The sequence below is a fragment of the Nelusetta ayraudi genome, unplaced genomic scaffold (assembly GCF_046127955.1).
Source record: "Nelusetta ayraudi isolate G7.1 ecotype Tasmania unplaced genomic scaffold, CSIRO-AGI_Nayr_v1 ptg000041l, whole genome shotgun sequence".
NCBI classification, from domain to species: domain Eukaryota; kingdom Metazoa; phylum Chordata; class Actinopteri; order Tetraodontiformes; family Monacanthidae; genus Nelusetta; species Nelusetta ayraudi.
Genome location: NW_027466091.1, coordinates 1,401,627 through 1,428,360, shown reverse-complemented (window position 1 = coordinate 1,428,360; position 26,734 = coordinate 1,401,627). Strand labels below are relative to the sequence as shown.

The 26,734-nt window shown below is 44.6% G+C and overlaps 1 protein-coding gene across 3 annotated transcripts in view; it reads left to right on the top strand.

Moving 5' to 3' along the window:
* arl15a (ADP-ribosylation factor-like 15a) overlaps window positions 1-26,734 on the top strand; it is a 75,398-nt gene that overhangs the window by 27,518 nt on the left and 21,146 nt on the right. For all 3 annotated transcript variants that reach the window (XM_076033345.1, XM_076033344.1, XM_076033343.1), the window contains exons 2-4: window positions 1,441-1,585; window positions 2,929-2,988; window positions 12,859-13,067. In XM_076033345.1, the coding sequence (XP_075889460.1) occupies window positions 1,441-1,585; window positions 2,929-2,988; window positions 12,859-13,067 (414 nt within the window). The remainder of the gene's footprint in view (window positions 1-1,440; window positions 1,586-2,928; window positions 2,989-12,858; window positions 13,068-26,734) is intronic.

The following is a 26,734-nucleotide window of genomic DNA, read 5'->3' as shown; positions in this document are numbered from 1 at the left end:
ATGACCTCATCAATTTTTTACACTTGCCACCCCCCTCTCTCCCCAACCATTGTTTCTGATCTTGTCATTTTTATTTATTTTTTTCCCCCACTCCTGCGGACGAGGAACATGTTTCCTGTCTGAGCAGACCGGCCGGGTTCACCGAGGAGTCGGGGGGGTCGGGTTGCTCTGCCGACGTCTGGTTCTGTTGAAGCAGATTCCCCGCATCTCCGTCACACAGCAGCCCCGTTTTGGCACGCCTCTAAAAGCTGACCTGGTGGTCACCGGTGTCCGGGGACCTGGAGAAAGACCCAGGCGGGATTATTCTTGGATGTTCTACCTTTTTTCTTTTTTTCATCATCTCATTTGTGTTGTTTTTTTTTTTTTATCTGTCCCTCCCCAGTGAGGGTTCCGTCTGGAATGGAATGCCCAGACACACCTGGTGAAATCACGGATGGTTTCGTGTACACTTGTGCTGCCTGTGTTTTCCTTCCTGTCACTTTGTGATTGAGCAGAGTAGCAACGTCGTCCCCCGGCAAGAGCGTGAAGCATTCTTCAGTTGTTGTTCCTCCACCTGAAATGTGATATAGGAGGTGTGTGTCTATGTGTGTGTGTGCGCGCACGCGCGCACGTGCCGTGCCGAGTCCAGACGGCTTCCTGTCCTGTTGACAGAGGCGATCCCCTTTATACGTTTGATCTCTCTACATATGTTTTAATGTCCCATTCATGGTTCACACTGCATTTAGCCTCTTAATTTCTCACAGCAGGCCCCCGGGTGATTCATGGAGTGACAGGTCTGCCTGTGGCAGCCGTAGGAGCCAAGTCAAACAAAAGAGGCACAAATATCCTGACACTGCAGAGAGTGCTACTGCTTCAACACATGCTTTTAACATTTTCGAGGCCCTTGAACATATTTTTCTAAGGTCTCTCAAATGGAATGACTTTAGTGAGAAGGAGAGAAATACGATAATTGTAGTTTTGCTCAGCAGGATGTGTTTTATTTTGGACGCCCCACATTCTACAAACTTCACCCAACCAATGTTTTCTAGCGGTAACACGTCTCCGTCCTGTCAGCGAAACTCTGCTTCTTTTTGCTTCCTCCGCAGACGGGAAGTGTTTGCCAAACCGCACGGTTCTGGAAATGACCTGTTGGTGATGTCACAAAGGGGCGCTCCCAATTCCCATCCCTCTGAGACCACCTCGTAGCTTGTTTCTGTCCCCTTTCCTAACGTGCAGAAGGTGCAACAAAAGCACCAGTTGCTGCGGGATTCTAAAATGAGGAGTTTTCGAAGAAGGCTGCGAACAGAGGGCTAAATACGCTGTTTTCTGGTCACATATAGAAAGGACATCTACTATAAACTAGCTGCAGTGCTTTGCCTCTTTTTCTTAGTGTTAATTCAGTTTCACATCATTTTGACCATTGTATGTGTGTGTGTGTGTGTGTGTTTGCTTTTGTTCCAGTGTTTCCGGGCGCTGTGCTGTAAAGGACCCCCGCCACCCAGACCAGAGTATGACGTGGTGTGCATTGGCCTTATGGGCGCCGGGAAGACCAGCCTGCTGTCGCGGCTGTGCAACGAGGGCAGCGATGGCATCGTCCCCACAACAGGTATGTGCTCATAGCCTTTATTTTATTTATTTTTCAGACGATATTAGGGTCCACGGTTAAAGGCCCCGCTAATGTACTTTTCATGATTCTACTTTTTCTCTTTGTTTTTCCTTTTGCGATTTTGTCCGCAGATGTTAAAATGATACTCCAGGTATTAGAGCTTTCCTAGAAGCGAAGGACTTCTTGAACGTGTCCTTTTAATATCCCAGTGCTGGCGCCAGGTACGCTCTGCACTGCCTCCCCAGCCTCTATTTAGCTTTCTTTCTTCTCGTCAAGCCGGGGGACCTGGTGTTAACTATGTCCAAAACGGGAGGCTTCAGTTTTAGCACATCATTCACCCGCCCGGTCAACCCATGTTCTGCTTTCCATATACGCACAGCCATCCCTCACGGACGCTGACGTTTCTTTCTTGCTCCTCTTGGCTTTGTAAGCACTCGCCTCTGAGTCGTTGCAGAGGTCCCATTTAGAATTCGTCATTGTGCACTTTCAACAATAGAAGCTAAATATAAAGCCAGTCCCAAATGTGCCGCCTGTGGCCGTCGATGTGTCTCCGGTGCGGCGGCGGGAATCGAGGGGGAGAACATCTGTGCCCCCCCCGCCTCCCCACTCGTTCAGATGTGCTCGCTGGTCGCTAACCTTCGCCGAGAAGCCGGAGCCAACCTCTGCGGATTGGGATTCGGTTTTCAGCACCGTCTGAGTCTGCCAACATCTACAGAGAGAAGATCATGAAAAACAGCGAGGGGGGAAAAAATCTCCTGTGTCTTCCCCCGCTCCTTGCTTCATGACTTAACTCCCTTGTAATGTACTTAAAAACACATTGAGCAGTTAATCCAAATGTTTCGAATAACTATTATCACTCCAACACCCCTCTTTCTGTGTGAACACTCGGAAGGGAAAGAAAAGCAGATTTTTCTTTCTCTTTCTTCTCTTGACATTATGGGACACTGTGTACGTCTTCATTCAGGGTTTTTAACCACAGAAACAGAGCAACTTCAGACCTTAATTGAATTGTCCAGTTACATCAACATAAAACAAGACTGTTTTCCTTTTCAGATTTTCTTGTTTTCCTGTTGTGCTGTCCAGGACCACACACACACACACACACACACACACACACACGTTAATTTCTCAGGTTTTTGTGATACAAATATGCCGTGGGACATCGCTGTGTTTACCAGTTGGTGGTTTGGAAAAGGTACCAAATATCCTGGGGAAATGAGTGTTTTAGCTTATGACAATTTAAGCAGATCAGGCCGGCATTCTTGAAAGTTGACTGTCATCGAGTTGTGCGCTCAACGTCCTAATGCCCTTGTTATTTTAATGGATTGTCTCCCCCCCGTCAGGTTTCAGCATCAAAGCGGTGCCATTTCCAAATGCCATCCTGAATGTAAAAGAACTTGGAGGTAAGAAATCATTTTTTTTGTGTACGTTTTCTGCGTGTGTAACCCACAAGAAAAGTATCTGCGTTCATCTGTCTGAGCTTATTTGCGACGAATGGCTTAAGCCGGTGTACAGTGGATCATTAATTACAGCAACCATGTCTATATCTGAACAGCACAGCTTAGATCAGGGTTCATTCACAGCAAATATGAAAAAGAAATATGAAAGGGCCGAAGGGGGGCTTTGAATGTGCTTTCGTCTCAAAGCTTTCTTTCAATGTTTTCTTTTCCGTCACCCCACTTCCTGGAATCACCTCGTTCTTCACCATTATTTATCAACACAAATAACAGGACTCATGAAGCCACTGACTGCGTGTTTGTTTTTACCGCCGGTTGCATCTCAACTGCGTGTCACAGTCCGAGTTTTGGTTTACAGATGTTCCTGGTCTTTTTTTTGTTTTGTTTTGTTTTGTTTTTGATGTTAATCGTACAAACTGCACCCCGTTATTCCTGGAAGCGGAAGGCGCTCGAGGAAGCCGTTTAATAAGCACAGATGAGGAATCTCAAAGTGGGAACATGTAAACAGACCCTAGCTCATTGAGGGGGGGCTTCCAGTCCTTAAAGGGAATACGAGGGCAAAGTGGGGTGATGCTGTTTTTTTTTTGTTTTTTTTTCTGACGTATTTCACGTAATTGTTTTTGCCGCACATCAAAACAGTTTATGTTATTTTTCTGTGCGCCGCCGCCTCCTCGTAGCGGTGGGAGGTGAGCGTCCACGCTGACGCCCGTCCTCCGGAAAAGAAGATGGAAACATAACACACATGGATAGATGTGTAGCGGCGCACACAGGGGGGTACGCGGGCTTCACGAGGGCGCTACCGAATTTGGACAGAGAGCACCAGAGGGTTTGCAGAAAAGGCTTTTCTGGACTGGCTCAAAGCCAGCCTGGTGGGACACTGTTGTGGCTGGAAAAGCTCCCGCTCACGTGCATGACGCGTTTAGATTTAGCTGTGCTAGGGCTGGCGTGGGCAAACTGCGGCCCGGGGACCATATGCGGCCCTTTAAGTTTTTTTTTTTTTATCCAGTCTGCTGAACTTGAAGAAACAGTCACAGTAAGTAAGTTGTAAAATAGCTGTATTTTATCCATTTTTACAGTGTTATAAGAGTGTCCTTCCCCCCCACCCCCTCCCCAGCTCCATTTTTTTTTTTTTTTTTTTATCTGTATAAGCAGGAATTTGAGAAGGGCTGAAAACGAGCAGTCGGCTGACTTGCAACCCTTTGCGTTCGACATGTTGTCAGATTCAGGCGTTTTCTTGGAGGTGAAGTGCCGGCATCCAGCACGGTCTGCCTGGCACGGCAAAGTTGTGCTCTTTCGCTTCCAAATATATACGCAAGCGCAGAGTCCAGAGAGTCGCTTCACTTGCGCAACGCTCCTCTGCTAGGTTTTCATAATAAGGCGTTTCTGATGGCTTTTTGATGAAAACAGCCTCATTCTGCTGCATTCGTAACGTCCCGTCCCCGACACTTCTCATCTCCGTCAGCGTTCCCCTTCCTTCCCGATTTCCCCCGCGGCTTTTAAAACAAGCAAACACACCAGACTTTGTTTTGCGCTGCGTTAATGACGCAGAAAACCGACGCATGGTGTGACGCGGAGCCACGCAAACTCAAAAATTTACACAATACCTTTGAGGTTTGCCCTCTGTACTCGACCCTGACTAACGCGATAGTGGAGGCACTTGTCGGAGTGCGCAACACGGGGAATATTTTTTTTTTTGACTCGACTGCCGGAAAGTTCACGTTACAATTCCATGTGCCCCCCTCTTTCAAGTTGAGCGAGACGAATGAGAAGGTGCTTAGGATCAAAAGGAACATTGAAAACTCACAATGCTGAAACTGTGAGGAGCGTAACAAGATCTTAATAAAACACATTGTTTCTCTCTGGATTCCCATGAAATTGGCAACATGGCCACGTCCCGATGAACATTTTGTGAATGCGTTCTCCATGTTGTCACGCAATCTGCAAGACTGTTTTCCCATAATTACAAATCCTGATCTTTTCCTACCATTTTCAGCCCCATCATTTTTATGTCCGTTACAATGTGGCCAGTCACAGCGTGAGGCGGCCTAATGTTAGCAAAGTTTCAAACTTTGTTTCCCTAAAGCACAGTGGCCCGATGCCTAAACTCACATGTCAGTGTGTAATTTTCAATCGTTTTGAAAGTGCTCCTATGATTAAAGGGTTACTCGGCGGACTTGCAACTGGCTTTGTCTCGTAACAAAATTTGCAATATGTTACAACAAATATTTTTCGCCATCCATCAAGCAGGAACTGAGCGTTCACACTTTTTTTCTCTGCCAAAAAAAGAAGTCGCCTAATAACTCAATGTGACAAGTACTTCTTCAGTTGTGGATTTTGAACCTTCATTGCCCAGAACATAGTTTCGCGTTCTTACTTTGGAACGAGGAAGTGGCATTGCAGACTTCCAGACCAGAGCAGGCTCTCGCACTAATCACTGGCCGAATTTCCCCTTGCAACTGTCCCGCCTGACAGGATCTGCTCACATTTGAAGAAATGCCACAGTGACTGATGGCTGGATTTCCCATTCAAATTCAAGGCGTCTCCTGTTTGACTGGGCAAACGCAGACCTCCATGGGCTTGAACGCTGCAATGAGAACTGTAGCGCAATGACAAGAAAAATATCTGTCAGCTGAAGAACACTGCTCAGATCCAAACCATAAACCATAAGATTGATTTTGACAACCGACCGCAAGCCACTGCCTTGGACGACAAGTCGTGTAAATCTCATCCTCCTTCCTGCTTTCCTCTTAATTTCTGTTTGTCTTTCATTTGGCGTATCCCACCACATTGGCAGTTTGCTACATTAGCCCCTTGACAAGGCTGACATATCCCATAATTCAACATGACTTTTTAATGCCTCGTGATTGGCATATTGGATGTAGCTGTGGAAAGAAGCGGGTCCACGCGCATTGTTGTGGTTGATGGTTTTGTTTCATTTGGACAAAATAAAATACACATTTTCTCCCATCAACTCAAGAAAAATAGCCACATTCTTCTATGAGATCAGTCAACCACTGTATCAGTGGCGTTTCATTTCATTCATTATTTCCTTTCACTTCGTTGTCTTTGGAAGAAACCAGATACTTTGGGGACCTGCTGAGCTGGCATGGACGTATTTAGTGTGTTTCCATTAAACTTTTCAGCGTGCTTAAGGAGAATATAAGCATCAGAAAACTTATGGAGACAACATGATTTGAAACAATCCCTGGTTTCCAATTACACTCAATTGAGCGGAGTACATCATTTTTTTTTCGGTCTTTTGCAAGAGTTTTTGATAAACTCTGACATAGCGACCGTTCAGCTCGTGACTCTCTGCTCGCCGCCCTCATGTGTGTGGTGCATTTGTGGTGCCATAGCTGCGTATGTTAGATTCATGTTATTTTGTCTTGGCTCCAAGATCGGCTTTCCACGCTGCCAATGCTAGTAAACCTTTAAGAATAATTAGACTTTGCCCAGTTGACAGTAATTGCTGAAATCCTCTCTCCATCCTTCTCCTGGTCTCGGTTCTCTGATCCCCGAAGCAGACTTTACGTAACCTTGTTTCTTCACACCAAATCACTTTGTGGAAACGCGGCACTCGTCTTTTTACTCTTCCATTTTGTTTTAATGCACTTAAAAAAAAAAAAGTTGCTTGACTTTTATGGAAACGCCAACTACCACGGGTTGGCGCAATCCTAGCTCCTCCCAACCTCAGCGAGACATTTTTAAATATAAAGTAGAAATAACTGTTCTAGTGTAGGCAAGAGGTTTTAACATACTAGCAAAAGGAACCTGCCAGTGTGGCGCCCGGGAGTTGACAAACATAGTGAACGATAAGCCACCGTACTTCCAGTCGACTCCTGAGTGTAAACTTTGTATTATTGCAAAGCCTTGTAATGCCTTTTTAACACTAGGTGAGATTTTCATAAGCACAAGCTGTCCTTTTAAACCAGAGGCAAAGCAGCTTACGCTGAAGCCACTCCGACGGTACGCCGCCCGCCTTCAAAGATCCAAACTTGGTTTGTCCTCTTCACTTCTGGCTGCTCTGGTTCTTACACTTTTTATCGCAAATCACTGCTTCCCCTTTTTCAGATTCCTGTCAGGCTGCGGCTCCTCCACTTCAGTTCGCTTGCATGCGACTTTCATAAATAAACCAGTCATTGTCTGCAATTTGGAAGGCACCGATTCCCTCAATGCACTCATAGAAGTCGTCACGCTATTGTGGACTTTTTGATTGTCCATGTCTACGTGTAGACTGTTTTCCAGTGCGCTTTTCTGCATGAAAACCTGTGCGCAACAACAATAACGAATGTCAACAGGCTTTGTTTTGCTGTGACTAAGACTTAGGCTAAAGTAAATACAAGTAAATAAACACGCGTCCACAACTTAAGAGCAGACTTTTTTCCTTGAAATCAGACACATACGCTCCCGTGAGAGCAAACTGTGTGGTCTCCTACTACACACTATGTCCTCTTAAAATATCCTCTTAAAGTCAATGGTCGGGGCTGTTTTGTGGTCTGCATCAGCCGGCAGTCAACACACGAGAGCCCAACTAGAAGATATACGACCTTTGCGGTACTTTTTTATTTGCTTTCAGAATGGAATAGTTTCTGTTCACTACGGAAGAGACGGACACGTTGTTCATTGAACTGGGACGGGCCTCCAAACGCTGCTAATAGACGTGGCTCTTTGTTTTCATTTGAATGACGCGTCACTCAGCTGAATGGCAGCAGAATTTTTTGCATCTGGCCATCGCTGGGCTGGCAGCCATTCAACAGCCAGCTGATGTCAGGTATGAGGATTAGGTGGGAAGGGCACCTCTGGAGACTCGGGGAGTAATCTATTCTGTGTGTGTGCGTGTGTGTGTGTGTGTGTCTGGACTGTGACATGACGTCAGGTCTAGACAAGGCATTTCACAGGGTGCATTAATGCTGCACAATGACAGCTGATGAAGAATCGCCCCCTTCGATCAACATCCATTTCTCTCGGCGCCTTCGCTGAACGATTTTGAAATTGACTGGTGGATATTGTAAATATGCTTTCCCTCCAGACACTGTTTTACTTCCCTATTCCAACAGTGCGACACAAGTGAAGAGCCATAAAGTGTGTGTGTGTGTGTGTGTGTGTGTGTGTGTGTGTGTGTGTATATGTGTATATATATATATATATATATATATATATATATATATATATATATATATATGTATATATGTATATATGTATATATTTCTTACCTCTTTGCTTGCTAGAATAGCACTATGCAATAATATGTAATAATGTATAATAATGTGAAAGAGAATTGATCCTCTCCCCCTGATATAAGCCACCATACACTGACTGACTGTGCACTGCAGCTCAGTCAGTCAGTTGTAATATTCAAGTCATGTCAAGAATGAAGAGCAATAAAAGGTAAAGTTGTGGAACCCTGTGAGAACTCTGACGAGGGGCGTCCCAAGAAAACAAATGAATTGGACGTTTCCTCCAAATTTCTAAGTGTTCTGGCAGGCGAAGTGTGTTTGGGGGGGTTGCGAGTTGGGTGTTTGTTGACTTTAAATCATTCCAACTATGTGAATTTAGGGTTGCACACACAACGACTGGTTGTGATCCACAAAGTGCAAATAGATCATCTTGAGAGATCCGCAGAGTAGATCAGCGCGGCGCAGAGGTCTTTCTTTTCCTAGCGCAGAAGTGTTGTCAAAGTTAAAATAAAAACAGCTAAAAATGCACACATCATGCGAGGACCAAAAATGTATATTGCAAATGTAATGTTTATAGGAAAAAAAAATCAAACCTCAAAAGTAGAAAGTAAACATGTCAGAGTTCAGAGCCGTTACAGATTCCTCCTCCGACAAGTTCAGAAAACAGAACGTTTTTTTTGTTTTAAGCCTGGCTTTGAGTACTGTGGTGTATGTAATTGCTACAAGTGACAAAATATTTGTAATGTTCATAAATGCACTAAAATGTCAATTTTCATTTTTTTCAAATGCTCAGCAGTGACAAGCATTCTCGTATGGTTGGGCGGTTTCATCAAGGCGGATTAAACAGCTGGGTCCAGTTTCTTTGTCAACTCCATGTTATTGCATGCAGGGAAGCTCACAGAAAGTAAAGTGAAAACAAACCGGCCTGCTGTTGGAAGTAATCAGCCACTCACGGTGCTTATTGTGCTGCAAAGTGGAATGGCTTTGTAAGAATTCACTTTGTCATCCACAGCCTCATAGTGAACGTCTGTTGAGACGTGACGGACCGCAGGCTTTCAGAGCTCAAGTATTTGATTATTTTTATTCCGCCTGCCTGCCGCACTCCACCTTAATGCCCCTTCTTAAATTTCTCTCAGATCGTTAGTAGCTGAAAAATTAAACAACCCCAGCATCCAGCGGCATAAATTAAACGCTTATGTCCGCCACGTTTTACGAGCCGACAAATTGTTGCAGAAGTGGAAAGACTTTGCCGGGTGGGGTTGGCCTTTGGTCCCGGCTCAGTTTTGAGTCTTATATTATGAAGTAACGAGGCAATTTAGCTCACTTTCCGGCGAAAGAAAGTAAGATTAGATCAGATGTAATGCAAGTGCTGCACTTAGATCACGGCTGACGTTACAGGAGCACGTTCAAAGACAGACACAAACTTCCACATGTGTCGCCGGCGAAAGTTAAACGACTTTTTATGACTGTAACCGACCACTGCCGTACGCTTTGCCTGTGGAGATCTGTCACACTGTGTGTGAACGGGATTGAGCAGATGAGAGCAGAAACGGGGGGGGTGACTGCTATGCGTTTCACTCGTGGCCTCACACAGTCACTGTTTACATTCAGACAGACACAGCTGAGGCTGCAGGTCGACGGCTGTATCAACAGCTGAAGTGTTTTCCACCTCGCTGGTGCTTTAGCCTCCGCTCGCTCCTCCATGTAGCGAGCAAACTTCACAGTCCTCACTGCCGCCACCACCACCACCAGCCTATCCAGGCTCTTTTGTTTTGAGAAAGCAGAAACTTGAGGTCTCTTTTTTTCTTCCGAAGCCTCCAATAAGGTTTCAGCGACTGATTATTAACATGTCGACATGAAGTTGGAAAAGCATTAAAGTTACTAGAAACTGTGTTGTGCGATGACAGCGTGGCGTCCTGCTGCTGGACAGATGATGACAGTGGGTGTTGTTTCTGGAAGTGGACTGACGAGCAATAGCTGCTCCATGTGTGATGCTGAGGATCTTAAATCATAGTCCTAATGATTTTTGTATGGCCAGTATGGTCATACTTATAAGTCTTCAAAAAGAAAACCATCTTGAAATTAGCAAGGCTGCTGGTATTGATCAGTGTCGCCGTTGGTCACCAGTTAAGCAGAAGTGTCACCAAATGGAAGTGTTTTTACATTTTCACATTGCCCTTCCTCTGCCCCAGTAGTGCTTCTATCCATATAGATAGATGTGACATCAGGATGTTTTCAGGAGAGCCGTATTAAACTTTGATGGCATTATTAATAAACAAGCATACACAAACATGTGGTTTGAACGGACAGTCCACCCGAAAATCCATCTCCCCTTTGGCTGCTCTGGGTATAAACAAGTTAACAATTCATTAATTATTCAATTTGTATGTATTTTGTGCTGTAAGTTGCTGAGGTTGGGGAAAAGACTGATTATTGTTTCCTGACTATGTTAGAGTTGGATTCAGAAGTTTATTTTATCTTAAGAATTCACGTGCCTCTTAATCAGAATATTGTTGCCCAGTGTAAAAGTTTTTTTTTAACTAATTTAATCTTCCTTATATTAGCGTTTTGGATGGTCGAGCTGCGACTGAGCTAGCTTCTTTTTTCAACTGGTGACCGGCTTCTTGGATTAGCCAGAGTAAATTAGGTAAAAACCCTTTAGAGAAATCATTTTTAAAAACATCTGTTCATTAGTAATCTGTTTTATGTTGTAGTATAAATAGTTTTATTACTATTTATTTTTTATCAAAATTTTCAATATTTTTATGTCTCCCACTTCTGGCTCTAAGAGTAAATACACTCCTCTTCATCTTAAAATTATCATTTTGAAACTTTGTTCACATTTACTCGCATGCTTATTTTCACCTCTCGTGCCATTTCTCAGTGAAATGCACAAGACACATTTCTGGACGATTACAAACTGTTTATAGATGCTTTAAATAAAAAGTCAAAGTCAGGGAGTAAATAAAGGTGTGGACAACAAGGAAATGATTGAGTTCTTACTCATGCTACTCATGTGAGTAATGTTAAACAGCTGGGCTGCAAGTATTTTTTTTTAGAGGATCATGACGTCACTTTTGGAAATCCTGCTGTCAGACCAATAGGTGGCAGAAGTCGCCAGCGAGACCCAATGAGACACCGCGGACGTTCCACCATTTCCAGACAAAGATGAGATACACTTCCTAGTCAATCTCTCAAGTGCCACTTTGTCTGATAGCTTTCCACTCCAGTGAGAGGTGTGAGTGGGGGAGGGACAGAGGGAAGGACGGAGAGAGGGATGGATGGAGGGAGAGCGTGAAGGAAAGGGAGGTAAATGTCACTGAGAAGCACTTCGTGATGCTTAAACGTTTCCCAGCCTCACACTTTGTCACTACTTGGCAGTCGCCTCAGCGTGCGCAACAATAACGAAACAACAGCTCGCAAAATTGCGGGTGAGGAAGTAACCTCACCAGATGGTGGCGTACAGCCAGGCAAAGTTCAACCTTTGCAGAGATGATAGGTTGGGCAGATGACGCAAAATGATGGAAGTAGGGTGAGGGCTCTGCGGACGTCTTTGTTTTCGAAACCCTCCCTTAAACTTTTGTTTTATTTTGTTAAAGGGCGAAACAACACTAACGCCTCAGTCACAATGGATTCCACAACAAAGCGGCAAGATGTCCTAGTGCTGAAGGAGCATGAGTCACGTGGAGGATATGACTCGCGCATCATGATATGTCAGCATCAATGAAGAGGGGGTGTTGGCAGACACTGTCATCAGGCACTCACTCGTAACCTCCTTGTTGGAAGACTGAGTGGAATCTAATTCTTCCTTTTGCAATAAGTGCAAAGCAGAAACTCACCCCCTTCATCTTTAAAGGCAATTCAATCTCTTCCACGCAGAGAACAAACACGCCAACTCTGGGAAACGTGTCGTTTTTTTCAGTCTTGCTGTCAGAATGGGTGAAGAAATTAGGGTGTTTATGCTCTGTGAGAAAAGCCTCAGTTCATGTGGCAACGAGTTCGACAGGATCACAGTGTCCATTCTTATTGGAAGCATCTTTTCCTGCTTGTCTGCCCCTTCTTAATGCTTGATCTTTCAATTAGCATTAAACGTTAAATTGAGCAAAAAAACAAACAAACAAACATGCGCTGCACTAGAAAGGAAGAATCAGCGTGTAAAGTTGCATTAATAAAAGTGTATACTCACGGTAAAATACAAGTCCTTTGGTTTTCCTACCCTTAGAACGGTTCTCATATATATGAGAATATATATCGAGCAATAAGGGTCTTGCTCCTCGTTAGCTGCCATCCTGTGCTGCCATTTTTTAAGGAAGCCTGCCTGACAGTGGCCTAAATATGAAATGCGCTGTCAGGCGGGCTTCAAAAAAAATTATTTCACACTGGACCTTTAAAAAGGTCAGTATTGTGGCTCTTCATATAACTTCATCACCAGACAGCTTCCTTTGTAAAGAGGTGCAAGAAGAAGAAGAATAAGCTGCAAGAAGAGATCTGGGCATAAGATTGCAGTTTATAAATCAGAACTCACGCATGAAACTATAACAGACAGACATTGACAGAGAGGCAGGTCTTCACAGTCTCTCGCGGTTGCTGTGTACTTGTTCCAGTGCCTGAGGCTGAACACCCATTGTGTCGTCTGCAGGGGCTGATAATATCAAGAAGTACTGGAGTCGTTACTACCAAGGCTCGCAGGGCGTGGTCTTCGTCCTGGACAGCGCTTCATCGGATGAGGACCTGGAAGCCGCTCGCAACGAGCTCCATTCCGCCCTGCAGCACCCGCAGCTCTGCACACTGCCTTTCCTCATCCTCGCCAACCACCAGGACAAGCCTGCCGCCAGGACGCCCAACCAGGTACCCAGCCGGCATACCCCACCCCTGTCCTCGCTCCACCCCTCCAAAGACCAAAACAATAACAAGAATAATAATAATAACAACGATATTAATAATAATAATGATATTAATAATAATAACGATAATAATGATAATACAAAAGTTTTAAGGAAAGGAAAGCAATATTTCCAAAATGCTCCACATATATTTATTTTTATGTTTTTTCATTTTTGACTTTTCCAATGATAATCACAACTTTGGTGACCCATTTATTTCATTGTCTATTTATTGCAACAGAATCAGTGGTGATACACTGCAGACCTGTTATACTGGTTCAAGGACAGTCGCCATTTTCTCCCAGATTTGGCAGTTTTTGGGAAGGCTTGACATGAACGTGTGTGTGTGTGTGTGTGTGTGTGTGTGTGTGTGTGTGTGTGTGTGTGTGTGTGTGTGTGTGTGTGAATACTTAAACTCAAGACTCAAGGGGAATGATTGAAAAGCTCGTGGGGCTGACTGCATGGAACAGCCTGCCATAAACTCATTAAGGTCCCGTCCACACGGGAACGTTTTTTTGGTGGAAACGGTAAAGTATTTAACCGTGACGGCGTTTCGTCCACACGGCAACGGCGTTTTGGGTCCGCGAAACGCTATTTTTTGAAAACGGGTCCCAGAGTGGGAAAATCTGGCAACGCCGTTTCGCCGTTGTCACATCGTTGCCGTGTGGACGGTGAAAACGGCTTTTCCTTGTAAAACGATGACGTCATCGCACCGTCACTGTCATGTGACCGGAAAAAACACGGCGTGCAGCGGCACAAAAAACAACGATAGCGGCGAGCGGAGTTGTCTTTGTATCGCAGGCGCTTCAAGATGTGTTGGCAATATCACTACACAACCTCACACAACCTCACACTCACCTTTTTTCCACTACTCGACGTTTTTGTTTTCGCTGTGTTTAGTGTGTAGCGGAAACGCCCTCTTTCTAAATCGTGGGTCCGGTGGCTGTGTCAGCGTCTGTGAACAGCGCCACCTTTCGGTGTGGCATACGCATTACATGGTTTTCACCCACCGTTCCGTTTGCATCTGTCAGTGTGTGGACGCAAACCTTTTCGACCCCGGGGAAGAAAAAAAACGGCAACGTTCCCGTGTGGACACGGCCTAAGAAAGTCACAACACTCACCCCCAGAGACATTTTTTTTAGTTTTCTGTTTTTAGTTTTTTTCAACTTGTTGGTGTGTGGCAACATAATGTAAACCATCTTTTATGAGTGTGGTGCAATGTGTTTTCCAGAGTTTTGGCCAGGAAGCCAAAGAGCTCTTTGCGCCGCTGTCTGATCAGCTTCTGATGCGCGTGAGAAAATATAAATATAAAACCAAAGAGGAGCTTTTTGACTTGTGGGCGAAGCAAAAACCAATAAATATTGCGCGAGGACTGTTAGAAGTCGAGAAAACGAGGCGTTTGGCTGGTCTAGACAATGTTCTGGGGGGGGGGATTCCTCCCCTGGCGGCTGACCTTGACTGTGGATATTACATATGTATGATGTGTGTGAGGAAACACTCGGCGGGGGGAACTTTTAAACCCGAGCAACATGCCGTCTTTGGAGGTGACAACAATTTTATGACTCACGCGCTTTACATGTCTCCCTTGTTATTGATCATCAGAAAGCCTTTCAGGGCTCGCTGCCAGGAATAGAAGAGTCACATTGAGATTTGAAAGGTTTTTTGTTTTGTATATCGTTCGCGGATAACATGTCTGCTCGCCGCCGCCGTGCATCTCCTTGGAAAATGAGCTGCAAACTTGAAAAGACTCTGCTGGCTTCGCTGCTGGTGGAGGAGGGTGCTTTTGATTTTCTGATTTGTTGCTCCCCGACAGTTGGACAAGCAGTCGAAATGTTGACATGTAACAGGGACGCCTGACGTGACATTGGTCACAGTCACTGTGATGTCGCCAGTTTCCCATCCTGAGCCGACCTTTCCCATTACTTCAGCAATGGAGAACATGTGGATCAAGTTCTTTCATGTCGGCTTTTTTTTCCTTCTCCAGTAAATGGTAAATCTCACTCTTCATGAACTCTGGAACAAATTTCAAGGATTTTCTTGTCTCCCGGCCGTCTGTTGTTTTTCCTCCGTGCTGCTGCAATTCATTCTGTTGTTTACACATGAATATTATTCCAGATGATGCCATATGACATTTAATTTGTAGACTTGCTTACTTAACGCAAGCCATGCCACATGCTTGTATGACAGTGGTTAATTGTCTTTCATGGAATGCATCATTTTCAAATGTAATGTTTTTGTTTTTCTATCTTGAATAACCAATTACACTGTCAGTCAGCCAAGAGTCGCATAGAAATACTTCATTGGTGGTAGAAATGCCATGAGGTCGTTGGTCACGTCAGCACCTCCCGTATGGCTATGTATAAATACTTTAAATAAATAAATACAAATTTTTCTATTCCACTTTTTGGCAGTCGATCCCTGTCAGTCCTACACAGTGGAAATCTAAAATGATGTTCCAGAGTCTGCAGATAGATATAACTTTAAAAAAGCTCATTGCCGTGTAAAATGTCCAAAACTCACTAGTGTTGCAATAACCAGACACTGGCTTACCTTCAGTCATTGCGATCTGCCATATTTGATCCGTCATTATATCAGTTACACTATTGATTGCCTCAGCTGTGTGCAAACACAGTGCCACACTGAGATAAACGGCAGCCGAAGGCCAAAGCTGACGAAGTCGACGACTCGGCCGTTGCGGTTCCTGACTTATATTTAGCCATTTGTCCCAACGAATCGAGCTCTGACGCTTATATTCGTGACGTTCGAAACACCTCCGACACTAACAACTACTAATGCCACGCTTCCGAGCAAGCGGGGAAAGCTATTTACCCTTAATTTTTTTTTTTTTTTCCCCGAAATCATTGTCTCACGTACACATCCTGGCCAGATGCCTGTGCCACCAAATTAGATAACGAGCTGAAATGCGCCACAGCGGGTTTTTAACAGACACACTCACGTCACTGTGAGCAAATGGACCCGTCCTGCACCTTCTGCCGGCTGGTTCAGGCCATTAACTTTTTTTTTTTTTTTTGCAGAGTGTGTGTATTTATCTTTGCATCGCATTGTTATTAAGAGCTGTGACACGAACATTTTATCATCTGACTCACAGCCGCATCACAGAAAGGAGCTCGGGGTTCAGTGAGTCACCTTTTGTTGAGATGAAACAAATTTTGGCCAAACGACGGAAGGAACTGTTTAATCCTCCTCTACCTTTATGTTTAGTTTCTTTATTGTGCATTGCATGCCAGGCTTGTAACGGCAGAGACGTCACTTTTCTCCCCCCCCCCCCCCCCCATTTAGCGGACAGACTGTCGTTTATATCCTGGATCACAGCGATAAATATATGACGGAGAGAAAGGAAGAGTGTGGTTGAGTGTGCCCACTCAACCACAGCAGAGTGCAAGAGGGCAAAACCACTATACGTTAAACAAACATTAGTTCAACATCTGCAGGGACTCTTCCTGGAGTTTATTTTCAGTTCTGACCAGATTCTCATGTCATCACTTAAAGGTTATTTTAAAGCACTTTTCTCTCCTCTTATTGCCCTTTACGATCCGGAAACCCAAAGCCATGGGCTTTTTTTTATTCCAGACAATTACGCTGACAAATAAGCACAAATATGCACAAACTGTGCGTTGCGAAGGAGCATCGGAGAAGATTTTGCGGCTGTGAAGATGTGCTTTGTCTTCCGAAGGCCCCTCCCCTTATCTGTGCACAGTCTGGCTTCGAGAAGTTTGGGAATATTTATGCGCTTACATTCCTTATTGATGAAGCTTGTCGGAATGCTCTACTGTAGAGGCAAGTTGCTTAATATTAAATGAAAGTTACGCTCAAAGTACCAAGGTACATCTAAGAAACCGGTTACAAACCGCTTTTAGCACTGGCCCTGCAGGTGCAGTGCGAGTAAGTGCAGCGTGTCTCCTCCGCTGAGGGTAAAAGTGCAATTGGAGATATTCTGCTCTGCCCCAAAATTTGTCAGCTGTCGCGGCGGCAGCAGTCGGAGGAGCTCCGGCGGCACCACTCCGGGGTGAACGTGCAGGTGTTTTGCAGGTGTCTGTGCGACCGCACTATCCCTCATTTGTGCAGCCCGTCCAGTTTGTCTTGAGTGCATTCGTGCAGCACAAGGGGCGTTTCTCCGTTCCCACAAAGGCTTGAGGATGGGAAGTGGCGATGGCTGTCCGTTGCAGCAGCGTCCGCATCCAGACCTGAAAAAGAAAGAAAAAAAAAACATTTCTACCTGCGTCCTGCAGCCTTGTGTGTTTCTGCACGACCCAAATAAAACCCGCAGATGCCTGTGTCCGTTAAAAGTCCTGTGTGAGACACCATATATACGCAGTATGTTATGCATCTTTTCATTATTTATTGGAATTTCCAATAGCTTTTTCCCTGAGTAAACAAGTCCTACTTGGGGTCACTGCACATTGCTTTGAGATGTTTTGGGCAAGTGTAGCTACTTCCCTCAAACTTTTACTTCATGGGATCTTTACAGTGTTCAATAGGTCATCGCCAGGTTAGGCAGAGTGACGACATACATACAGACAGACATGTCACTCTTTAGAACACCTGAACATTTGCTTTTCAACATTGCTGTTTTTGCGTACTGGGAAGTTGAGTCAATTTACCTGCCCATCCATTTCAAATCCTGTCTTTAATTTGGGATGTACAAGTATCGTGGACTGTAGAGTAAAACAATGTCTCAGATCTCTTGATGTGTTTCCATTACAGTTTTTCGCAAAATAAAAGTGATGTTTCAAAGATTTAGACAAAGCACAATTGCGATTTGCGACTTGAGCTTTTGTTTGTTGTACGTTTGTTTGTTTTGTCAAGAATGGTTGTGATATTTTTCTCTCTGATTACTAAAAAATATTCCGTCTCCTTCTCCGTCCAAACACAACGCGCCATTTTCAAGTGAACTGGTCATGTGACCCCATACGTCACGTCCGCTGACGTGCAAATGCGAAAAAAAAAACACTTTTGTGATACACCTCTATATGGATACGTCTGAAAAACCACCTCATGAGAGTATAAAAACCTTTCAGCGATATTTGAGAGGTTTTTTGACGTTTAGGTGTTTCCATGACCAGTTTTTTATTGCAATATTTAGGTTTTGCGTAATTCTCGGGGTAATGGAAACACAGCTACTGTAACTCTGTCGGCCACCTCGGACCCACCAAAACCATTTGCGCAGTAAAAAAAAATGAATTCTGGTTACATCGGTGGCAAGATCCTTGTAAATCCTTTTGTCTAAATGTTTATTGGATGGGTCGTTTTAAATTAAAACAAGAAGTCATGTCTAAGGTTTTGTATATACTATATGTGATGCATGGGGCATAGTGTTCCCATTCAGACCCCAATGAGCCACCGAGGTTCCCTGGAAACCCAAAAATGGGCGACTGCCCGACCGCTTGGATTGCTGGAGCCAAATCTGGTTTTCTTTGGATGTGCGTGAAGTTACAATGGAGGGTTGTTGTTTTGTTTTTTTTTAAAGAACGTAGACGGTATTTCTAAGCATGCGGACATCATACCCATTAGAAAATTGTTAGAAATGAAGGCCAACAAATATTCATACTCAAACATTTAATGCGCTGCCATGACAGTGAATACTCCAGTATTCCCAAAGTTTTTTTTTATTTTATTCTTTATTTACGCAGGCAAGCAGTCAAGAACAGATTTTTATTTACAAATGCAGCATGAACAAAGAGCAAAGGCTCCTTGTGGGGCGTCTTTTGGTGCGTCCTGCACTCAACAGAGCGTCCTGATTGAGAACATTAGCAACATTATATTGCGCCGCCGGCATGGAGTGCCATCTGCGAATGAACCTTAAATCTCCCGGGCGATGACACCGCACACAAATGACGTCGCCGCGGCCGCCCTCCTCCCGCGGCCGCCCTGCCGACAGAACAAGGTGGCTTCTCTCCTCCACACAAACACGACCATTTCTCTTGCGCTGTTTTCTGGCCCACGCTTTGTACACGGTGTCACCGGCTCCGGGTGTTTCCTGGCACTCCTTTAGCGCAGGGGTATAGGAGAGGGTGACGTCGCAGCAGCGCGGCCCAGCGGGCCCGTTAAGGCCTCACTGGGGCCCTCTGTTGCTGGTGCTGCGAGTGTTTTTCAGGAGCAGGGTGGGTCTGGATGAGGCCGAAGGAAATGTGGGACAAAATTCCTTGTTGACATCAATCTCCTGCCGTTGGGGGGCCCAAGGAAGCTGGGGAGGAGTGAAGGGGAGGGTCGCCCTGTTGATATAACACCTCAACAAAGCAGGTCTGTTTGGATGGATGGGCTTAATGGACTGCGTCCGCGAGAGGCTCTTGCTTGAGAAAATGCTGTCTGCATTCATAGGGATTTTTTTTTTATTTTATTTATTTTTTTTAAATTGCATTTTTGGGAGCAATCCCACAAAGAGACCGAAGGCACCCTGAATAACAAGTGTCGTACGCAATAGAGCTCACGGGGCGAATCGGAGGGAAAGGCGCACCGGTGTTTGCTTAACTGGATAATACGGATGTGGAAATACTGTAAACACAGGGGGGGAGGGCGAAGGTGTGCAATATCTAAGCACCAAGAGTCAGACAGCAGCCCCTCGGAAATTAAAGACAGAAGCGCAGAAAAATTGCGGTCACAAGCCCACCCTCACTCCCCCCCCCCCCCCCCCCTTTTTTTTTTCACAATATCAGGTCCCTGTGCACACGTGCACGCATTGCAAACACACATACATTTAAACTCAAGTGGATCCAAAGCAGAACAGTCCCTGTTTTTGTTGGGCCATCACGAGGAAAACAGAGCCTGGTATAAATTGGAGCACATCTGTTTTTGCTGTATCAAAGCCAAATCTGATATTGCTCTTACACCATGGCAAAATGGAATCTCGCAGACGAGCAGCCAGTCAAACGCATCATGCGATGATGACATTTTCTGCCAGGCGACTACCACAGGGCCCGTGTTAATCGTTAAATTGTGTTTTGAGACGCTGCTTCAGCTCCCCGTGTGTCCATTTATGAAAGAGGAAGGAGCAGCACGACGGAGCAGTGAGAACACAGTGACAGATTTTCGCATCCCCACAACATATCGTTAATCATCAATCTGCCTTGTTTTGACAAAAACAGACTCGCAGACACACACAAACCCAGACACAGTGTGACGCACACTTCATGTTGTTCACATGTGCCATATGTCACATATTTTCTGAGTTTTTCCAGAAAAGAAATAAAGAAAATTGAGAACTTAGACCTGCCTACTTTAGTAGTTTAAGTCCAAAAAAAAAAAAAAAGCTTTTCTGAGGCACCTTCATGTGCTTCAGGGATCTCCCACAACCTCTCTTCATTGTGTATACACACTCAATCACTTCAGTGCCTGCTAACCAGCTGGAATGCTGAGATTTCAAGTCTGAATTATCAGCTACACACTGTTTAGTGCACATGTAGTTTAAAAAACATATTATATGTATGCAGGAGGTTTGAATCTCCTTCCAGATAAAATAAATTGGATAGAAATTGAATGAGTTAGACTTGGAAATGTTAGTTTAATAATAGTTAAATAGAGCATAATTAAAATGTATCAATGTCCAATGCATCAAAAGGGGAAAAAAAAACTTTGAAAGCACATTCTGAGAAGGAATGGCCTTTTCATAGACTGGATGGAGTTGTCCTGGTCAGTGACAGAGTGGACTGTCATCGAAAACGATATGTTAGGCCACCACCGGAGATTAAGAGGGTGGCTGGGTCATGGTGTGGGGAAGTAGTTAGCCAGCCTTTTTGTCTCTATTATCAGGCTTCCTGAAATAAAGTGGGTGGGGTGGAAGCTGGTGGGGGAGGCTGAGCCCAACTCTCTTTTTGATCATTGATCTCCATGACCCCATTTGAAGGGTCTTAATCACTCAGTTGACCTCGTCAAGGATTTTTAAGGAAGCGTGACAGGGTGGATATTGGCTGTGGACGAGGATGCCGTGGTGAAAGTAATGGGGATGTTTTTCCACTCGAGTGGAGATGGTGCGCTGTAATGAGCTTGGAAGGTGTGTGAACACATGAAGGCACTTGCAGGCGACAATACGAAAAATCAAAGTCCTGGGAAATAAATGTTATGTTTCTGGTGGATTTTCTGCAGGGTACATTGACCGTTAAATTCAATTACTTTACTTTATATTTCTTGCTGTTGCTTGCTTAGTTGATTTTTAGACCACCTGATGGCCAGCTTGCACGAAGGGTTACTTTTGTGAGCGTGAAGCCTCCAGGCCACGGTGTTCTTTAATCATGCAAATGTCTCACTTGATTCCCAAAGAAGATTTAGAAGGCTAACTTTCTTTCGGCCGCTGCGCTTGGTGTCTGTCAGGCCCTGCTCTCCATGACAATAAGAGGATAACGCTGTCTGTCTATCAGGCTCAATCTGAGTGTTGTGACAGACTGCCCCCTTTAACCTACGTCTACTACGCCAGAACTGAGCCCCTCCATTTTGCAGCCCACCAACGCCATCTGTATCCATAGGGTTGCAGTGAGGTATTCATTCAGTCTTACGTTGAGGTGCTGGCGTCAGTGTAACTGTTCAATGAGGCAAAAATCAAAATAATCAATCACATTCACAGGAGTTTCAAGATCTGTATTGAAATCTCCTCTCCCACTCCCCCCCTCTGTTTGGGTTTCAAGGAATGACTCTTGCAGCATTAGTAGTTCACCAATGTAACAATTGAGTTATTCATCGTGGATGATTGGCTTCCTGTTGTAAGTTTGCTTTTGATGGCGCAAAGTTACAGCTCTCTACCCATTTAGCCGCCACTGCTCAGTTGGTATTTGACAACTGCAAGTAGAAGTAACAACTAGGGCTAAAATAAGATCCTAATGTTTTTCTCTGAAAACTCGTTTTACGATTTTGAGTTTTTGGTAAATCTACAAAAGACAATGGAATAAATTACTTCAAATGTTTTACCTTTTATTTTTAAAGAAAATAGCAAACAAATGTCCCTATTTGGACTGAAGTGCAACTGAAGTACACTGTAAATCCTCTTTGGGTTTAGTAAAATGACAAAATTTAGTCACTCTTCTTGACCAAACAAAGATGAATCTCTTAAGATTAATGAAGTAAGAATCGATTTTAAGATTTTCTTTTCTTTTAACATGGTCTTGACTAATAAATCTGATTTATGATTTATCACACAGCCCTAATAACAACTACATTTTGGGGCGCCTGTCACGTGGGTCGCCAATGACTGACCGCTTAGTGCGGAGAAGAAACGTTGAGACAGGAAAGGGAAAGAAGAAAGAAGAGCACTTGTTTTCTTTTGCCTCTCCTTGGCATTCAGGCCTCATAATTGTGTTGCTCTTTTAGCTTGTCGCTCTCTTTAAGACCTCCAGATTTGCTCGAGCGTTGCCAGACAAGGTGCGCCGCTCTGACACGTCTGTCGGCGAGCAGCTGCGCGGACGGGCTCGTCTGTTTTCCGCCCCAATCAAACTGTTGTGTTTTCCCAGTGGCGGACCTCTCTGCCGCAAGTTTTCCCTCATTGTCGGGCGCACGCTGGGGTTGTTTTGTGGTCACTTTGCCTCTCACCCTCAGGAAAACCACTCTGAATACGGCACACGCTGATAGAAACACAGATGCTGCGGTCTTCCCCTCTTTCCTACTGTGCTCAGCATGGAAGGGTTTAAAAAATCTTACTAACTCACGCAATTTGGGGGGAAAAGGAAGCCAAGAATGAATGTGATGTGAGGAGGAAAACCGCAGCGCCGGGTGAATGGTGCTAATGACAGACAGGACGCTTCCTGGCATCTTGTTTTGAGGTGAGATACTGATCTCAAACAGCCGTTGCCTAAGATCCGCAGTGCGGCGTCAAGTCGAGGCCCGAGGAAAAGTCAGCACGCCAAAGGAGACACAAAGGTTGGAGTGGGAATGTCACCCCTCCGCTTATCTCTCTGCCATCGTCTGCGGTCATCGTATCAGCATTGCACTTATCGTCAGTTGTGTTTTTATATGTGGCTCTGCCTGGTTGGCGTGCCAGAGCACACAGGCCTTTCCTCTAAAAAACCCCAGTTAATAGGAGATTAATGACAGATCTGGCCTTCTTCTGCAGCAACGTGTCACGTTTGTTGATTTCTGACAGGATGCTGGGGCCTTAATACAAGTCGCTGGTCTTTTATGCACAATGTTTGTATTAGTTTAGGTTTCCTGACCGCTTTAAAGTGTTTTGCGTTCTACACCACGCAATTTAACATTGAAACGATGACGCTTTGCACTTTGCAGGAAGTCTTGACGTGGCTGGATTTCCTTCACATTTTGAGGGAAAGGAAACAAAATGACTAAACGTCCTGATGATCTTAGTCTTCCATGTTGGCTTACTTTGAAATGAAGCCTCTATATAAAATGTTAATGTTATTGTCACCCAGGGATCTTTGCTACCTGATTCCATTTCTTTCACACGTGTGTCCCCTCTTCCCCGTAGTTGCATTTTCGTTCTCCTGTCCGTGGGACGAACAGGCAACACGCCCCCTGCGATGGCAGACATGACTGAACTGCCAGGCTTGTCAGGTACCATCAGTGCAAAGCTTGTGCCATGTGACACCCCCGGCGGCTTGCCAAAAGCTAATTGTGCTAATTGGCAAGCGCCAATCCTGTAAAAGGGCTTTGAGGGGTGACCCACCGACACAGATGAAAGGGCTCAGATTTGTCTTGCGTCAAGGACTTGTGGGTAATCGGCGCATCCATTGACCTGCGGGCCAGGAGGGCAGGACTGCAGACTGTGGCTAGTCTGGCTGTTAGGAAAGGATGATGGGGGACACCAACTGGAGAATCCATCGACTGTCTGTTCCCAGACCTGAGCATCTACCTGCCTTACAGTCACCTAATCAACTATGTCAGCATTATTAGTGATTTAACTCAGTGTTTAGTTGCAAACATAGACGTGCCAATGCACAAGTTTTGTTTTTTTTGCAGAAAGAAAGCAAAGTATATCATCTAGATTCAAGGAAAGCTGGATGATCCCAGAAGCCAGACACAAACTGTCTCTTTTAGCAGTCACCAGAGTGTTTCACTCTTCAAACTTTAGATGTCTGGTGGCATGAACCTGTTGGGAGTTGGTTGTTTATGATTAATGTGATTTATCACTGCTGTGTTTGGGGAAAACCGGTGAGGCGTTTGGCATTGCGTGCAGGCTGCAAGCAACTGGCAAAGGTTGGACCAAAAATTGCTAAACATTGCACAACCCCCACCCCTCAAATAAAAAATAAATAAATAAAAGCTTCCCTTGTTCAGGAGCAACATTCTCTGGACAGGTCAAGGCAAATTTGGATTCAAATCAAACACTGTTGATTAACCCCTCAATGTTTGGGGTTGTTCATTAAAATACCTCATGGCTGCAAACTAAACCAAGAAAATCTGGCCGCTGAATGCAACAACAAGAAACAAACGCAGCTATCCCTTTGACTGTCTGTTGCATATCACAACACATGTCAGCGGGGGTTAAACTGTGTGTGCCAGAAATCAAATGAATGCAAAAAATACTTGGCAAATCACTCGTCCCCGGTGCAGTATAGCTACACGAACATGTAAACTGTCTGAGTTTTGCAGACATTGCTGCAGGGCAGAGAGAATTACACTGTCATACTGAGGATATGGAAGCTGCCGTGATCTACTCTTGGCACATAGTTGAAGACCATCCAGGTGGAAATTGGTGCGCACTGCCAAGAGGGAGGTTAGGAGTGAGGTAGTTGCGTGGGAGGTGCTCATCAGCATGTGCGAGCATTGTCTTGGCCCTTACCTGTTGGAGCTGTAAAAGACACAAGAGGGAGGTGAAGACTGTTGCGTTTGGATGCGAGCAGATGTTAAGGGGTTGTTTGCACATTTTCAAACACTTGAGCGTTGCTGGGTTTTTTTTTTTTTCTTTGGTGGGGGTTGGGTAAATAAAATTGTGCTCAAATCTGTCCGGGCTGCCATTTGGCCAGGCACTGAGATATCTGCTGTTGTGATTTAGCCCCTATCTCCGTGCTTCGCAGAGAGGCCGACAGCCCTCCACATCTAATGTCTTGTCTCGTTAAGTTATCATCAACGTCGAGTTTAATGACAGCTTGGCTGAACCCACGTCTGACATTTGGGCTTGTGCCGCTGCATTGAGACCTAAATATCCTCGCAAAAAGTTTTGCTTTAATCTGTGTTTCTTTCTTTTGATTGGCCTCCGGTGGCTTCGCAAGCCATTTTAAGCCTTTTGACGAACCCTCTGCTTTCTCCTACCTGTCACGCATTGGACCTGTTTCCACCTGAATTTAAAAAATCTGTCCCGAGTAATCAGATTCCAGACGGACAGCTCTTCTTCTAAATTACTGCACACTGTACACAGCAAAGAGACAGCACAGTCAAATTCCTTGTTTGCATGTACAAACCTGGCCAAGAAACCTTCTGATTTTGATCTTGATATGATTCCACCTGGTCCCCACGTGTATCTCCGGTGAACACCTGTGATTGGCTCTCAGGTGAGTTATTCTCTATAGGAAAATAAACAGAGACATATGCAACTGCAAAGACCGCTGTTTATTGTTTACCAGTGGCAGGTAGACATACACTTAACCAGAACGAGGCTACTGGAGCTTTGAGAAATGGCTTGGATGCTGGATGTTTTCACAGTTAGATAAGCTCATGCTAGATACAGATAGAGCAGAAGAATGGATAACGACACAGTGTGTCAGAAATGCACTACAATGCAAGGACAAATAAAATGTGTTAACATTAAAAAAAAAAAAAAAAGGATGTTATGGTCTTCGTAACCTCATCTTATCTGTGTTCTTTCACAGTTCTTTAGAAGGCAACCGGACTTTGTAGTTATTTTTTTAATTACATTTAACAAAAAAAAAACATTTGAAATATGCCCTACAGTTCAACTCCCAAAGGCTATGAGACCTGAATGACACCGCGTGTCTCTTAGTCATTTAGATAATGCACAATACCTTCTGTTTGTTTTGATTGTTTTCCTTCCCAGACATCCCCCTCTGGGAAAAGCTTTTTTTTTTTTTTTTTTTTTTTTTTTTTTGGTCCTCATGTGGGTGGTGCGACCCATCCAAACCTGCCACCCTGCTCCGGTGTCCTTGTTTGTCTGTCTGGCCTGCCCACTGCTCCACCTCCCATTCACCGTGTCCTTTCTGAGGGCCAGTTCCTCTCTGAACCCAAACAACAGTTCCACTTGTTTTGCCCGAGCTGGAAATGCACTCGGCCATCTTAAGTTGTGTTTCTGCCAGCCAAACTGGCTGCCAAACCTGTGGACTTTACTCATATGCCAGCTTTCCCCCCACCCCCCTTTTTTTTTTTTCTTTCTTTCTTTCTTTCACTCTGAGTTTCTAACTGTGCCAGTGCCTGAGTTGGTGGAGGAGAGTCTGGGAAGGGGCGTCGATGTGGGTGGTGATATTGAGCCTATTAACGCTGCTGCAGGTTAAAATAATCATGTCTTTCTTGACAGTTTCACTACATTCTCCTTTCATTTCACATTTTTAATAAAATTAATTGACATTATTAAATATGTGCATGTGGTCAAGTTACAAGGAAACTGAACTCAAGTCAGTACAAAATATATTAATTTAATTTACTTTCCTTATTTGTGTGTGTAGTTGCGTTCATGTGTGCGTGCATGTGCTTTATTTTGAAACTCTTTGCGTTTGAGCAGCCACC